This window comes from Strix aluco, chromosome 24 (assembly GCF_031877795.1).
Source record: "Strix aluco isolate bStrAlu1 chromosome 24, bStrAlu1.hap1, whole genome shotgun sequence".
NCBI lineage: Eukaryota > Metazoa > Chordata > Aves > Strigiformes > Strigidae > Strix > Strix aluco.
The window spans coordinates 4,617,776-4,635,102 of NC_133954.1; the positions used below are offsets into that span (position 1 = coordinate 4,617,776).

General features: G+C 46.8%; 2 protein-coding genes across 5 annotated transcripts in view; one reads left to right on the forward strand and one right to left on the reverse strand.

Annotated features, from left to right (window-relative positions):
* WNT3 (Wnt family member 3) overlaps window positions 1-5,363 on the forward strand; it is a 51,980-nt gene extending 46,617 nt beyond the window's left edge. The window contains exons 3-5 of one of the 2 annotated variants that reach the window (XM_074849762.1): window positions 1,268-1,533; window positions 2,710-3,195; window positions 4,085-5,363. In XM_074849762.1, the coding sequence (XP_074705863.1) occupies window positions 1,268-1,533; window positions 2,710-3,189 (746 nt within the window). In that variant the 3' untranslated portion in view covers window positions 3,190-3,195; window positions 4,085-5,363. Of the gene's footprint in view, window positions 1-1,267; window positions 1,534-2,709 lie in introns of both variants that reach the window. The other variant, XM_074849761.1, reaches the window with a different exon arrangement.
* Window positions 5,364-7,397: 2,034 nt separating this feature from the next.
* NSF (N-ethylmaleimide sensitive factor, vesicle fusing ATPase) overlaps window positions 7,398-17,327 on the reverse strand; it is an 82,044-nt gene continuing 72,114 nt past the window's right edge. For 2 of the 3 annotated variants that reach the window (XM_074849089.1, XM_074849087.1), the window contains exons 20-21: window positions 9,531-9,586; window positions 7,398-8,918 (exon numbers count right to left, since the gene is read on the reverse strand). In XM_074849089.1, coding sequence (XP_074705190.1) covers window positions 8,900-8,918; window positions 9,531-9,586 — 75 coding nt within the window. In that variant the 3' untranslated portion in view covers window positions 7,398-8,899. Of the gene's footprint in view, window positions 9,118-9,530; window positions 9,587-17,327 lie in introns of all 3 variants that reach the window. The other variant, XM_074849088.1, reaches the window with a different exon arrangement.

Sequence of the window (17,327 nt, forward strand, 5' to 3'; positions counted from 1 at the left end):
TACCTCAGCGTACAGGGCTGCTAGAGAGGTTTTGGGTCATGATGAAGAACAGCAGCTCCCTGGCTTCAGACACCTGAGGTGAGTTTGGAGGCTCCAGGCACAGAGCAGGCAGTTCTGGTCTGGTTTCCCACCCATCCTGCTTGGCCTTGTTGTCCTTCTCAGACCCAGCTGACTATAACATCCAGCCAATGTAAACATCTTTATGGCTTCTGGTGGCTTCCCTGGACCCATGTGCATTTTGGCTGCTGCTGTCCAAAGTCCAGGGCCCCACAGAATGACCAGGGAAGGGGGGAGCTTGAAAGTCACCCTGCCATGGCCACAGGTGGAAGAGGTGATGGACAGAGATGCTCCAGTTCACCAAACCCATTGCACCTTCATCTTCACATGGATTTTCTGTTTTGTCCCCACCTCCTGCCTCGGTATCGTTGTTCTGCTGAAACATTTTCTCTTAGCACAGAGGATCCACACACGCTCCTGTTCCCAGCTCCCAGTCCACCTAGGCATCCCGGGCAATTTATTTCACCCTTTCTTCGTCATTCAGTGCTTTCAGGACTTTCTCCAGCTTTGCTCCTTTGGGCCTGCCAAAATTCATTCTCTACAGCTGTGTACCTGGAGCATGCCAATAGTCACAGTCAAAGAAGAGGCTTGAGTCTCATCTGTTTTGATTTCCTCCAGGATTGTTCAGTAATTAATGAGCAACTTCAAGGTTATCTTCACACCTCCAGCTGCTTTCATTCCATTGCTGTATAGTCCCATGCTGTTTAGTCTAGATACATTTAACAGTAATTACTAGCTCTTAGGTTTTGATCTGCCCTTGTTTGTCCTGTATCATCTGAAGCCTTTCCCCATTTCAGCGTGTATATGAACTGCTTCATCTCCCCTTGGACTAACTCCAGGTATGGAGTCCCTCTCTGGGTTTCCAGACCAGGAATTACTCCAGTAACTCACTTCTGAGGCCTCTCGAGCTCTTATGACATTTTGTGCACCCACTGGCACGATGCTGGATCAAATCCTGCACCCACTGTACTTGGGGGAAATGCTGCACTTGTGATGCACAGAGCTAGAGTCACACTTCTCTCCCGCCTACTCCCACCTGCATGTTTCCAAGGGTGATGCCAGCAGCACCTGATTCAGAAAATGTTTGTTAAAAGATCAGTAAAATAACTTTTTGCTTTTTAATGAGATTTAGATGATGCTGAAGGAGGTTGGGAAGGAAAACAAAAGCGTTATGTTGACTGATAATCCCACGAACTCTGTTTATTCCCAGCCACGCGAGAGTCTGCCTTTGTCCATGCCATCGCCTCCGCAGGAGTGGCCTTTGCTGTAACCCGCTCCTGTGCCGAGGGCACGTCCACGATCTGCGGCTGTGACTCCCACCACAAAGGACCTCCAGGAGATGGCTGGAAATGGGGGGGGTGCAGCGAGGATGCCGATTTTGGCGTGCTGGTGTCCCGGGAATTTGCAGATGCCCGAGAGAACCGGCCGGATGCCCGCTCGGCCATGAACAGACACAACAACGAGGCTGGCAGGACGGTGAGTGCTCAGCGGGTCCAGAGCTGGTCGCCTGCATGGATGGCCCAACCTGGCTCCCCCTGATGTAACGGCACCACAGTAATGCCTGGGGAGGAGCATTCTAGGATTATTTTCCAGGGCACAGCATTTCCCCTGTGTCCAAACAGATGGGTGGGGGTTAAGAAGAGCTAAAACATGCCTAGCTTCCAGTGAAAACATCTCCTGAGGCAGCACATAGAAAGGCAACTCAACCGCCCAAGACCCCAGGTCAACAGTGAAGAGGACTTTCCTCCCAAGCTACTCCTTCCTGCATGCTCCCCATTGTAACATTGTCCCACCCAAGTGATTTGTTGGACTAGATGATGACTGTCAGACCCTTCCAACTGAAATATTCTATCCTATTCTTGCTGTCAGCAGGTACCTGGGCCACTGCCTGCTCTAGGTCATTTGCAAACCCAGCACACTTTAACCGTGTTACTGCAAGACCTTTCAAGCAGCGCTTGAAGCAAACACTAGACATCGCTTTTCCATACCACAGCAGGCAGAGGTGGAAGGGTAGAAGCTTGAATCTCTAACTCGTGTTAACGATTGACAGCTTCCTGTAAGAAAAAAAACAACCAAGGTCTAGTAATTTTAACAAAAATCAGTGATTATTTTGCTCCACACAGAGGAGGTTTCTGGGGAAGACAGAGCATCGTGTCCTTAGATTCACAATTTAGTTTACTTTCTAGTGCAAACTGTCAGACTCGGGGCATAAAATAAAGGGTTGTTAGCAAAGCTAGGACAAGGGGATCAGTCTACACCCATGTGTGCCAGAGGCATCCTCCAACCCTCAACTTCCCTGGGCTCTGATTGTCCACACACACATGGCAGGGAGGACCCCACTGAAAGGATCGGACCTTGGGATTGGATTGGATTGGATTGGATTGGATTGGATTGGATTGGATTGGATTGGATTGGATTGGACTGATGATTAGAGCAGCTGCCCATCACAGTCATGCTCTTCTAGTGCAGCAACTCTGTCTAGAGACGTTTCTGCCACACACCAAAGCTCCCATGCATTTACAACTAGCCTACGCTTCCCAGACCAAGCTCAGATCAGACATTTAAACCCAGGTAGCCAAGGCAGGTGATCGAAAGCAAACGCTGGGCATCATAAACTGCTGCTGACCGCCTTGTTTTCTCTCCCCTGGACAGACCATCCTGGATCACATGCACCTGAAGTGCAAGTGCCACGGTCTCTCGGGAAGCTGCGAGGTCAAGACCTGCTGGTGGGCCCAGCCTGATTTCCGGGCAATTGGTGACTACCTGAAGGATAAATATGACAGCGCCTCTGAGATGGTGGTTGAAAAGCACCGAGAATCTCGGGGATGGGTAGAAACTCTCAGGGCCAAGTATGCTCTTTTCAAGCCGCCAACAGAGCGGGATCTGGTCTACTATGAGAACTCCCCCAATTTCTGTGAGCCCAACCCAGAGACAGGCTCCTTTGGGACAAGGGACAGAACATGCAACGTCACCTCCCATGGGATCGATGGCTGCGACCTGCTGTGCTGTGGTCGTGGCCACAACACCAGGACTGAGAAACGGAAGGAGAAGTGTCACTGCATCTTCCACTGGTGCTGCTACGTGAGCTGCCAGGAGTGCATACGCGTCTACGACGTCCACACCTGCAAGTAAATGTAGGTAGGTCTCCAACGGATGGGAGGTTGCTGCGGAGCAGGGCCAAGGGGTCCATCAACCCTGTGATCAGCCCCCACACAGTGGCCTCACACTCCAGAGGATGGCATAAAAACATCCTATTGCCCTTGGTCAGGGCAGACACCCTCACACAGCCAGCCCCAGCGCAGCAGAGGAGGCTCTCACATCTCACACAAGCAGTCCAAGGGCAGACCTGGTGCTGCGGACACATCAGATCACTGATCTGCTGACGTCCCCCGGGCTGTTTGGCTGACAGACTTCCTGGGGAGAAGCAGGGGCAGCAGAGGTCCAAGCACGGCACAGCCACGCCAGTCAGTGTGCTGCTAACACAGCTCCGGCCTCCTCTGGAGGTCTGGCCCCTGTAGATGCCAATACAGGGGTTTCAGGTGGAAATGAATTTTACACAGCGAAAGCTGAGCACATACAGGCTCCCCTGCCTGCTGGCATGGCCATCCTGGTCTCCGCAGATGTGGTGAGGAGGAGGAAAGGAGCCAACTCCCCACATCACCCAGGCTCCTTCCTTCCTGCTCCGAGATGATGTTGGAAAACAAACCTGTCTGAGGACGTGAAGGGAGCCTTACAGCTGGTCTCTCTGTCACCTCCCCTTTTCCCTCTCTACTCCCCACAGCCCCAGGTCATCTCCTCTAATCCCCCTGACGAGGACAGCAGGCAATCAGAGCTCAGAGCTGATCCTCTGGCATTTGGCCCAGGGCGCACACGGTGAGGCTGCCCCCTCTTACACGGGGACACATCCCTCCTCCAGCAGCCTCCTCACCCTGCAGCTGCCCAAGGGAGATTTTTGAGGATCTGGGCTGATCCACCCTGTTGATGCAACTCTTTACTAAGCGTTCCCTAATATCACTTTCTATCCCAGAACGAGCTCAGAGCATCTCTCTGGGGACAGGGTACCCGCCAGGCGAGCTGCTACACCAGCCCTGAGCATCAGTAATGGACGGGGAGATAGGAGCCACAGCAAGAAGAAATTCCTGTCCAAGCGTTCTCATCAGCCTTCCACCATCAGACAGACTTGTTCAAACCACTCCATCCAGCAAAAGAGAGGCAAGGGCAGATGGGGAAGGGAGACCTTTATCCGACAGCTCAATGCCAGGCAGACCCTTTCCTTCCCGCAGGATCTCTTGAGTTATCAGCAATTCGTTCCTGAGGGGTCCACATCAAGCACAGAGGCTCCGTACCATCAGCAGGGGTTTGGGCCCCACCTGTGACCACACCCACCCCATGACCCACCTCAGTGCAGAAGACTCAGCGTTCGTCCCTCCACCTGCTCCCCTGGCCACATCCCCATCCTTGACCACATGCCCCCTCATTTTGGGCTTTCATGGCATATTGACCCTTGAAATTAAGAAAATAAAAATTATCTCCGTCCTGGTGGGCTCCTCCACAGATGATGAGGACTAATAACCATGTTCCAACACCACTTCTCATGCATCAGTGATTTAACATAGAAATATGTCTAAACCATTAAAGCAGTGTCTTCTACTCCACTCACTTCCTTGTCCATGGGAAAGAGCAGTACACGGTACTGCAAAGAGCAATAAAATGGGTGAAAGACCCCTCATACGGAGAGCAGAGCACGGCTCTGTCACTCAAACCTGTGGCTGGAGAGAATCAGAGCAAAATTCTCGGTCCCTCCTCTGCAGAGCACAATGAAGAGTTCCTGGGTTCACGCAGACTGAGAAGCATTAGCTTTCTAAAATTAAAGATCACAGGAGAGCTCTAAGAAACCTCCCAGATTCAGAAATAAGCCGTCTTCTGATATGCATTCTATTTAAAAGTATATATTAAATTCTGTGTCTGGAAAGACTCCAAGTACCTGACTTTAAACAAAATCCCTTTTTTGTTTGTTTGTTTTTTTAATCAAGAAAAGGTATTTAATATTAAATAGAACATTTATTGCCTTGTAATTATTTTACTGTAGCCAGGTATTCTAGCACTGAATGGAAGATCTTTTTCCATCAATCTGCTTTATCCAAAGTTTTGTATAAAGTTGTAGAGGTCGATTTTTTTTTATTTTATATTCAGAAAATTTCTCTTTTTATAAGCATTATTTATTATACAATGTATATACTTGAGTTAACTAAGATTATATATTATATAAATATATATATTTGGAGAAAAATATATTTCAACTTGCATTTTTTTGTGGTACGTCATTAAAGAGAAGGTAAAAAACCAAAAATATGCACTTGCAGCTTGTGTGGTTTGCCTCTGAAGGTCCTTTAAATCCTGCTGAATGACATCTACGGAGTGGTGGTTCGTCATCCCGCTACTTACGCACAGTGACAGCCATTCGAAGGCAAGACCATGATGGCAAAATGTAGCAAATAGAGGAGATTTTACAGCTGAATGCTAAGATTTTTATTTACAGAATGCTATCTCACAGTGTGCATACAACATGAGATTACTGGATTAAACCTGGCTTTAGGCTTCATACTCTGCCCCCATCAATGTACTTGCAGGCCGTCACGGGATCACCTCTGGATGGTTTGGACAGACTGAGAGCCAAATTTTCTCATATAAAACCATCTCCTGTCCATGAATAATTTTGTGAGCGTTTCTGCAGCATCTCCCATACATTAATGACTCCATTAAGTGCACCCCATTTTCCACAGCGCTGGCCTCAAATACACCTACCTGAAGGGCAACAAAAAATAAAAGCAGTCTATATTCCTACACTGATCTCCAATTTACACACAAAACAATTACACCTGCCCTCTTGCAGAATGCTGCCTCAAACATCGTGCTGCTCGTGCACAGGCGATGCCCAGCTGTTTGGCTGCCGAGGTCGCAGGCAGCGTGTTCCTGCCCGCGCCGTCTCCTCCCCCACGGCAGCCGCGACACCTTCGAAGCCACACGAGCACCAACGATGTGCTGCTCACAACCCAGACAGCCGAGAAGTCCGACCTCAGAATCACAGAATCATCTCGGTTGGAAAAGACCTTGAAGATCATCCAGTCCAACCGTTAACCCAGCACTGACCGTTCCCAACTCCACCAGATCCCTCAGCGCTGGCTCAACCCGACTCTTCAACCCCTCCAGGGATGGGGACTCCCCCCCTGCCCTGGGCAGCCCATTCCAACGCCCAACAACCCCTTCTGCAAAGAAATCCTTCCTAAGAGCCAGTCTGACCCTGCCCTGGCGCAGCTTGAGGCCATTCCCTCTTGTCCTGCCGCTGGTTCCTTGGCTCAAGAGACTCATCCCCCCTCTCTGCACCCTCCTTTCAGGGAGTTGGAGAGGGCCATGAGGTCTCCCCTCAGCCTCCTCTTCTCCAGACTAAACCCCCCCAGTTCCCTCAGCCGCTCCCCATCAGACCTGTGCTCCAGACCCTGCACCAGCTCCGTTGCCCTTCTCTGGACACGCTCGAGTCATTCAATGGCCTTTTTGGGGTGAGGGGCCCAAAACTGAACCCACTCACCGAGGTGCGGCCTCACCAGTGCCGAGTACAGGGGTAAGATCCCTTCCCTGTCCCTGCTGGCCACACTGTTTCCGATACAAACCCCCCCGTGGAGGGGTTTGAGCTTACCAGCTATCCGTGTGTCTGCCCATCAGCCCAAGGCTCTCTCCACCACACTCCATCCCCTCAAAACCCATCCTAACACTTTGAAATGTATTTGTCTTCGGTTAACAGCTCAATTTTAGAGGCAGTTACATTTCTGGAAGGTTCAGGAAAAAGCAGCAACAGGGTAAGGAAGGGGATGAACAATTTGGCCCTGACTGTTTAAAGCAATATAGTTCTCACTATAAAACACTCTTGCCCAGGCAGGGAGTTTTAGAGAAAATGTGATGGGAAGGTGCTGCCAGGAGTCTTCCGCCACCTGCAGGAAACATCTTGGATGGAGATGTCAGAACAGGTTGGAAAGTTTGTCCTGGTTTTCCATCATGGCTTCAAGTGTGATACACCTAACTTACACACACGTGTCCATCTGGGGGGCTTCCTCAGCACCACAAGGTACAGAAAACTCTAGAGTGGGTTGGACCAGAGGTTTCTCAGCCAGCTCCTTTAAGACCACCTGTGGCCGAGCTGGGATGTACTCAATCCATCCGTGTTCAGGTCCAAACTGAGCATTCCTCTGGCTATGCCTGGGAAGAGCTTTGCAATCCTCACGCCATACACCAGCACTCCGAACATACACCTCTGACTAGCACCAAAGACACAGATGGCTCCCAGATCATCACAAGTAGTTGTGCTTTTTATTGAATCCATTGAATGTGCAATTAAACCAAATATTTATTCATCAATATAGTTCTGGACAAAGACACAATAAGGTTTACATCATTTACTCTGAAATATAAGTTAATGTGTGCTGCTGTCACTAGGACTAGCAGAGGAAAGAAAGGAACAAGTAAATTCACAAGATCATACACAAAATGAGAAGGAATAATAAGCACTGGGACTCACAATGTCATCACAATACAACAGCACTGCCAAAGGAAAAGAAACCAGAGTGGAGTGACTCAAATACTCCGACTGCTGTAAATATGCACTAAGGACTACAGTACCTTCACCTTTGGGCCTGAAAGAATGTGAAGCACCCTCTTTCCCTGCAAACACCACTTTGGGTACAAGCTGCTAGCCCTTAGCAGCGTGTCTGGTCAAGTTTAGGAAGCTACACTGACTAAGATCTCATAAATGGCTTTGATTTCATGCCCCACCAAACTGAGGTATGTTCCATGAACCTTACTGAACACGTGGAGCCAAAGAACCAGAGGGGAGTAGCCTCACGCAGTCGTCGTCGACAGCATCTCACTGACACGAGGTGACTGTTGGGGAAGGACCGCAGAGCAAAGTTTGATACATTCCTTTATTTCAGTGCAAAAACATGGCAATACATCTCTCGTGCATCTGCAGAGCTTGGCTTCCCCTCTATCTCTGAGGAGGAATTTTAACCTTTGGTAACACGGCAAGAAAAATGGGATATAATGAGGCTGGCTAATCCCAAAGCAGCCATCTACACTGCACTCATTAAGAGCTTTCAGGCTGGAATCAGCATCTCCAAAGCTCTTCCTGAATTAACAACAAGCTTTGATGCCTTAAATACTGGATTTGGAAGTTTCCTCTACTCTCATCAACATACTTCCCTGCCTTCTTCCAGTCCCTAATGCCACTAGCCAGTCTCTCTCATCAGACATAAGAGAAGCAGGTATCAGCATCTAGGCAGTTCTGGAGCTGAATTATTGTGGGCACTGTCTTTACGTCATCAGCCTGGCTCAACGTTCAATGAGGCACAGGATGACATCACGAGAAAGTGTTCATCAGATCAGGATAAGACAGGGTAGTACTCTAATATGCCTTCACCGCAGACTGTCAGGTTTTATTAGAAGACATGATTTCTTTCCTAGTGTAGCAACTGGATACTGGACACAAGTGAGCGTTAGCTTCAAAACTTACAGGACATTTCCCCCATGCTAAAATCAAACGAGAATGCAGCCTCGCCTGCACAGAGACAGAAGCACAGTGTTCTAAAAGACACTTCCACATGACATCAGTATATTAAAGACGAAGAATAAAGATACTGTATTGCACTAAACATGCAGATTCCACATTGGGTTCTTGGAAACAGGGGAGCATTTCACTTTGTCCAGTGTGTTGAACACAGAAGAGTAAAGATCCCAGTGTATATTCTCCAGGTTGGTCACTTTTCCAGCTGTTGATCTTGCACTTGGTCCACCTTCAGTCTAGGGAAGGAACTCTTGCAAAAGAAGCCAAATCCATCAAGAAAGCATGCACATGTATAAAAGCATCAAGCACACACTGGAACCCACTCACATGTAGCCAGGATAGATACTGTTGTGAGTTTCCCCAGCAGAGGTACTGCCCTACATGTATTAGAAAGTCATTTTCTAGGAGATGCCACTGTCAAGACTGGGCTCAACTACTCTCTGTGATACCTACAGGGGAAAGAGTAGGACATCCTTTTCTCAGACAGGAGAAATACAAGAAATCAAAGTTCCAGATTTTACATAAGCAGCTGGACTTTAACTCTAGCAGAATCTCTTCTGATTTACTTTAACTAAAGAAAGCTAAACTGCGGTCCAATAGCTCATTTAAACTTTGAAGTCACACATAAATTAAGAAAAGCAAAGAATTCAGGCATGCAGGTTCTCAAAAAGTCTTCAGGCCCTCCCACCTCCCAAAACAGCTGGCACAGAGCTGTAAGAACTGATCTGATACACAGTTCTGTAAATACAGGAGGGGCCAACAATGAGATCAGATATCAGAAACTACACTGCAGTTTCCCTCAAAGAGATGTCTGTTTCTGAGCAGAGAATTTTAAACAATGCTTTAAAATAAAAGTACTTACGTTCCTTCTTCTCTCAGAAGAGCCAAGAATTTTTTCACTCGATACTCAGGATCCATCTAAACATCAAACAAAACAGATCTCCATTAATGTGATGCAATCTTCCAAGTAGCCCACTAGGAAAATGAGGCCACAAAGACGTGTGTGCTTTGCCTGTGTATCGGCCTGGCCAGGTATGAGCCTGCTTGCCCAGAAGCTCTGCAGTTACGTGGTGCAGACACAGCACTGCACCAAGGGAAAAAGCTGATTAGCACAGGCTTAGTGTGCTCACATAGCTGGGGGATGAGCCAGACTAGAAACACACACGAGCATTTCTATCAGGTACTTCTGTTTTCATGGCAATCCACACACTAGCTTCACCCCACATTCACAGCAAATTAAAGTCAGGAGCTGAAGACATCCTCAACTTCCCTCTGCCTTCCTTCCCCCTTACAGCTCCAGCACCAGCAGAGAGGAGCTGTGCGTGGTGGGCTGGCACATAAGGGAAAGCTGAATCACAGCACAAGGCTTCCAGAACTCGCAGTACCAACTTGTGTTGTGGCTCCATCAACCAGGAGCATCCCCTAAAGATCAGCCCTGCCTCTGCCCCAGCACTGAGACACCAGGGAAGTGGGAGGAAGGGCTACAGAGACACTCAGGCTGCCATCAGAAGACACAACATGTAACTGCATCAGTCCTTTGTGCTGATGCATGGGCTTGTTGATCCTCTCTAATGTGAAAGACTCTAGGCAAACTGCCATCACTACACCAAGATACAGTGAGTTGGGACTATAAACATTTGGAAATTGGAAACCGTTGCTTCTCAGAGTATCTTTGTGTTATACTGCAACAGTTCATTTGGCCTAGAAACTCCAATTTCTGTTCATTCCGTAATCTTCATCAACACCTTGTATCTTTAACACACTGCTGAAAACACAGCAGGTTCATTCTGAAAACATTCAGTAAACGGTACTATGAAGCTGACTGGTTGTAAGATTCCCAGCTCTATCATCCACTTGGTAATAAACAGGCATGTGCTCTCCTAGTTTTATCTTTTAGTACTTATCCTTGGAGGGGGGAAGCAAAGTTTCAGCATGTGCCCTGGTCTCTCACCGAAGAGGTCAAACAAGGGCTCTTGAACTCCTCTACCACATTTTATATTCCTAAAGGAAAATTTCCACCAATTCCAGATGTGAAGCAGCCATCTATTTAAAACCCTGACCACTGTAACTGAGGGCAACACAAATGTCTTCAAAAACAGCTTGGAAGAAAATAAATCCTAAAACAACAATATTACCAGTGATGCAGGCAGGGAAGAAACAGCCAGTAAGAATTTCTGCTTTGTACTAAGAAAAGCCTAAAAATGTATAACTTCCTATCACTTTGAAATATGTCAGCAAGGCCAATACCTCAATACCAACTACTGAACTATTTTTAGATCAGAAAAATAAATTCACTGAAACAAGATGATTTAAAGGAACTTACTGAGGATCGCTGAGCTATAAAGTTGGGTTTTTAACATGCAAAGGAATACTGGCAATGTTCAGGATCCCAGAAGAAAGGCCACCCCACCACCTAAAGCAGCGTTTGAAATGTGTAACACAGGTACTGAGAGAGGGACTGTTGTGTCACGTAACTGGAGACCAGAAAGATGGTGCCTGCAGTGTCCCTCTAGCCTAAATCTTCTCCACAATCTCTCCCAGTGGACACTTGGCTACAAGGGAAGAGCACATCTGTCACTATTTCAGTTCTCCCATTTCTACATGTAGATGTGGCAGTTAGAGACATGGTTTAGTGGTGGACTTGGCAGTTTTAGGTTTACGGTTGGACTCAATGATCTTAAAGGTCTTTTCCAACCTAAAGATTCTATATCAGAAATACTGAAGACAATTGAGATCAGAGTACATGCACACGGGCCACACACCCTGAACACTGACTGCGTGGAAGTCCCCATTCTCTGGGGGAATCCACAGGTGCAATCACACTGTAAGGCTGAGTGTGACTCTCACCTGGCAAAGGGTCTCAGGTGTTCCCCATCCAGAGGACTCTGGTCTGACCCTGTGGCTGATCCTGGACTAGCTGACATCCTGAGGTGTGTTCCCACCTCATTTATCCTGCAGTCCTATGACAACTCAGCCACATCTCTTCCTATATTTCTGGATGCTTCCAGAATATCTAGTACTTGATAAAGGCATGACCACAACTCTGGGTGGCCACAGAAACAAAGTGTCATTTACTGGTAAGTACAGACTAAGTAACTGGGACGGCACAATGGACAGAAAACTGGGTTCAAAAAGTTGTGATCAGTGGCATGAAGTCCAGTCAGAGGCCAGTCACTAGTGGTATCTGCCAGGCATCCATATGGAGCCAACACTGTTCAACCTCTTTATTCACAAACAGGATTTGGGGACAGAGTGCACCCGCAGCAAGTCTACAGCTAAACAGAACCGGGAGGTGTGTTTCATGCACTTGATGATGGTGCTGCCATTCAGAGAGACCTCGGCTGGACGGAGATACAGACCAACACCAATCTCATAGTTCACAGGGAAATGCAAAGTCCTCCACCTAGGCAGGAACAACCCCACGCACCAGCACAGCCTGGGGGACAACTGGCTGGGAAGTGACTTTGCAGAAAAGGACCTGAAGGTCCTGGAGGACAAGCTGAATGTGAACCAGCAATGGGCCCTTGCAACAAAGATGGCCAACAGCATCCTGGGCTTCGTTAGGAGGAACGCTGCTACCGGATCTTCCCCTCTTCTCAGTGACACCACACCTGGAGGACAGTGTCCAGTTCAGGGCTCCCCAGTACAAGAGGGACAGGGACATAACACACAGAGTCCAGCAAAAGGTCACAAGGATGATTAAAGGTCTTGAGCAACTGTCATACAAAGAGAGGCTGTGAGAGGTAAGACTGTTTAGTCTGCAGTAGAGAAGACTCGGGACTGGGAAGGGAAGGGTAACTCTTACCAACGCGTATAAATACCTGGTGGGAGGGCGTAAAGAAGAAGAGAAAGATGCTCTTCCGAGTGGTGCCCATTGACAGGGCAGGTCACCAGCCCAAATTGAAATGTAGTTCCATGTAAACAGAAGAAAAAGCTTTTCATTGCAAGGGTGATCACACACTATGAGGAACTGCTCATGGAGGCTATAGAGTCTCCATCCTTGGAGGTATTCAACACCCAACTGGACAGGGCCCTGAGCAACCTGCTCTGCTTGGTCAGGCCCTGAGTGACCTGATCGTGCTTAGTCAGAGCACGGGGCTGGACTAGACAAAGATGAAAAAAATGTAACGGGTGCAATTAGCAGAGTATCTGTTTAGCACCTTCCTGCTCTCCAGGACATTCACCTGAAAAGAAGAAGGTCACAAACAGTTCACCCTAGAGAACCAGATATCACCTGCACAGTGAGCTAGATGAAATGTTCACTGCAAGTCCTGGACAGGAGGTTCAAAAGTGGCTGAAACCTCAAGTTACATGGACAGCCAAGGCAAGCCTGGGAACCAGAGCTGCCAAGGCCAAGCTTAAGCAAAAAGAATTACCAGCACACACTCTCTCAACAAGCTTCAGACATCCCATAAAAGAAAGGAATTTGAGGAAAAGGACAAAATACATTTGAACTTTGACCATGAGTAGAAAAGTGCATCTGAGAGGGATCCCTGGCCTTCTCAGATAAGACACATGGCGTTTTTGTAGCTACTGGCAGTGAAGATGTCTAATTCCAAAAGGACTTCTTCACAGGAGCTAAGTCCTCAGATTTGACTTTTCATCTATGATCCAAATTCACAGAGAGATTCTCCATGAGAAAGCTGGAAGAGCTGGGCAAATGAACTGCCAAGAAGTGAACCTTGCTGTCAAGAGTCCAAAACACAAACTTCACCCATTCCAGTCAGGGCTGGAAAGGCCTGGTTCCCATCAAATGTTGATGTTGAAGAGAGTGGTGAGATGTCCGTAATGATCTACACATATGCTTTCTGAAGGTCTGAATTGGATTAGATGATGTCCTGAGGTGCTTTCCAACAAGAATGAGTCTGTGATTTTAAGATCTTAAGTATTCTGCAAACCAGTGAAAGGCAGCTTGATGGTTAAGAACAGCAACTCGCTACTTAAGTACTTGCACTCCACACAGAATCACTGCTGAGGGCCAAAGGCAAAACCCATAAAGCACAGCAAATGTTTATGCTGCCAGGGACACCAATACCAACAGTCTATTGCATGAAACAGTGAGTCAAGAGTCAAGACACTTTTTGCAGAGGATACAAAACCAGACAATTTACCCAGTAAAGAGAGAATCTTTCACATCTCAGATTGACCCAAGGAACCCCAAACACTGAGACAGAGCAAGGCATGACTTCTGGCTATCGATGGAAAGCCCAAAGCTGACAGAAAGAGAATGTCACACAGAACAGTCACAGGGCCTGGCTTATTCTGCAATTACTTATCTCACTGACTGACCTAAGGATCAAGAGTATTATCTACCTCCAGAGAAGATGGTCCTGTTGCCAGAACCTTGATGAAACCTTAGGAAACCACGGGAAAGTCAGCACAATCAGGAAATATCAACAAAGGACCAAATAGTTCTGTTAAAAAAAAAAAAAGAGATGATCTGAGCTGGATCTCAAATGTCCTCTCTTCATTCCTAAAAAGATCTGTACTAATGCCACCAGTTGAAATTCAAACTTGCCAATGCCAGTGTGCTGTTTCCCAAACCAAAGATGCTGCCTCCCCACCCCTTTTCACTCAGACATAAGAAAGTGGCCACGGTAAGACGCTTTGTCCATAATCTGTACTGACACAGTTTCTACAGAATCTTTGGGAAGAAGAGCATTTATCTGCAGACACAATATCTTGTCCAAAAGTCTGAAGCAGGAAGCTGAAAGCCAACAAACTTGATCAAAAAGCCTATTGAAAAATGCAGACCCCAAACCAGAAGGTTGATCTGCCCTGGAAGGAGCAGAAGATGGTGTCCATAGAGTACAAAGAGGAAGCAGGTTCAGGACTCTTGAACAGACCCTCTAGTGCCCTGTGAAAGGAGAAATGCTGCTGTCAAACTGGATGAAAGATTTTCTGGAAGAACAGTGGAGACTGACTCTGTGACACAGCTCAGACAGGTGGCAAAGAAATGGCTGTTCCTTTCGAGGTAATGCAGTATCCCCAGGACATGCCTGGAGCCCTTAGGAAAAAAGGCAACTGAAGAGACTTCATTAACCTTCAGTCCAGAGAAGAGGAGATACTCCACCAAGATGTGAATGCCCTTGGGTAGTAGAGTACTCCTGTAAATCTGTCATAAAATCCAAACTCTTAGTATGTCCAGATACAGCATTTAGTTTAAAATAACGCAGACAATATTATATGATGACCTTTCAAAGTAATTTCCCATGTAAATTAAAATACATCACAAACAGCTTAGATTAAGGTTTTTTATGCTAAACAGAAGTTACCAAATCAGGAAATACTGGAGGTGCAAAAAGGGGCTTTCTGGAAAGCTGCCTGGCTCATTCAGGTTCCTGTTCCAAGAAGGAGAGAGACCTTGGGTTTTGGAATGTTGCCAGCAAGGTCCAAGAGCAACAAGACAGGCAGTAAATAAGCAGAAGGAACCAGCCCCCCAGCTCTGGAAAAAGAAGGCTCATGTGTCCAGCAGCACCCCAGGGTAGGGCTGCAGTATCAGGGCAGGGTGAAGCTCGTGTGGCACCCGACAGCTCTGTGAGGTGAACCAGGTACCGCAGCCAAGGACACTTCAAAACTAAACTTTTCTGGATTCACATGGCAACTCATGAGTGTATCCAATCATCAAAGACTTCTTTTGAACAAGAACATAACATCATTCCAGGACACTCAGTGTATACAAGATGACCAAAGTATGTGACACTAAATACGAGTAGTTCGACATTAAAGAAGGCCAGAAATAGCAATAAACAGTTTGAGGGAAATTAAGCTGCCAAAAAATGTGGGTTTACAAGGTTTGTAAACAAGGTAACAAAGCAACCCAAGACACCAGAGCAATGCAGTGGCTCATGGTACTGCAAGAAAGGATTTTGATATTGAGAGTGGTTCAAGCAAGACTTCAGTCTGAAACACACTGGAAGTCATGTGAACAGCTCAAGAATACCTATATACAGCATATATTGTGTTTACTAGCCTATTAATACAAAACACACAGATTCAGAGAAAGAAGCTAGGTGCGTATTTTTTGCAAAGAATTCATTCACCGTTGGATCTAATCAGCTGAATTTTGAGAAATTTTATCCATCCCTTGGAATTTTTAAGGTATTTCAGATTCAAATCTCTTTCTAAAAAGCTGTGGTCTAGCTAGGTGAAAAAAGAAACTAGTCTTGGACTTGTCATTTGGTGACATTTTGCTTTCCTGTAAAAGCTAGCCAAGTTAGGTATCATTGTGGTCTTCCAGAGCATTCAGATACAAGTGTTCTCCTATGCAGTGAGAGCCTGTATTCTTTCCTGTATTTATAGTAGTTCAGCAGATGGAGTCATGTAAACACCTCAGACCTTTTGGAACAGAACTTCTTCATATTTAGCTTCCATATGCTATTACCTATGCTACCACACAATTACCTGAACTGAGTGCAATAACGTAAGCTGCCTTGCTAGCAACCACGGATGTACGGTGGATTATCAGTCACCTAGATTGGCAGGAGCATCCCTTCATTTTATACTTGCTCAATTTGTCAGAAATGGCACAGAGTCACAGTTCTGCCTGTCTTCTCCCAGCCTGATTGGTCACGGGCTCACCTACAAAACAGTGGTCTGGTTAAAAAAAAAAAATATACAAGACCAGTTTATCTGTCTGCACAGCCTAGGGCAGCGTGAAGACTCCCTCTCTCCAGCACCGCAGGCGTGCAGCCGTGGGGCGATGCTGTGAACGAGGCCAGGGTAAGCATTTCCACCCGTGCTCCAGATTCAGAACTGCCCATAATTTACATAACCTTCACCTTCAGTTTTGAAAAGAACCAACACTTAAGGTCAAAGCGGCAAAAGAAAATGTCATGTGTCAGAAGAAGGAATCCATTGTCAAGGCTAAGTGAAATGGACTGCAACAGAGCCAGGCAGTCCCCGAAGGCCCTGCACCCCTTAAATACATTTAATACATGTGAGCAATGACTTACTGACTTGCCTGTAGGTATGGAATTAAAAGCCAAGGAAGAAGAGGAAAAAGTAATCTAGATAAATGACTTTATTCCCTGAGGTGACATCCAGTCAGAGCATATCCTCAGTGCTGTGCAAGTTTTAACAGAATTGTGAATAGTGAACAGAGGGATACATGACTTATATGCTGCTAAACTACATGCCTCTTAGCTTATGCTCAGCCTCTCCTAGGAAGATCTAAGGACAGTTCACTCAGCTGCACTAAATCCATTTGATGTGAAAAGAGAGTGTGCGAGGGGGGGGGAGGACTCAGAAGGGCGCTGAAATGTCAGCCGCGGAGGATTAGGGCTGCATGCTACACCCTCTCATTTTTAGCATGCACATACTGTCGAGCACAAGCTTGATGGCTGGCTTGCAGGCATAGATGATGGGTGCGGGGGAGGGTTAAGAACTACATATTTCTACCCTCTGCAATTATTTTCTTTAAAGTGCTGAAAGTGGAAAATAAAGAGGAGAGCAGCTGAACAGCCTGACAGATTTATCTTCTTCAGGGAAAGAGCACATACACCTGCACAGGCACCTTTTTCTTTAAAAAAAAAAAATCCTAAGTGATTGCTATCTGCTATCTTAACATGCTGGGTGTAGAGAAGAAATTTCATGAAAGGTAAGTTAATCCAATCCCTCCAGTTGCCAGATGCTCTTCTCTGAAGTGCAGCTCTAAACA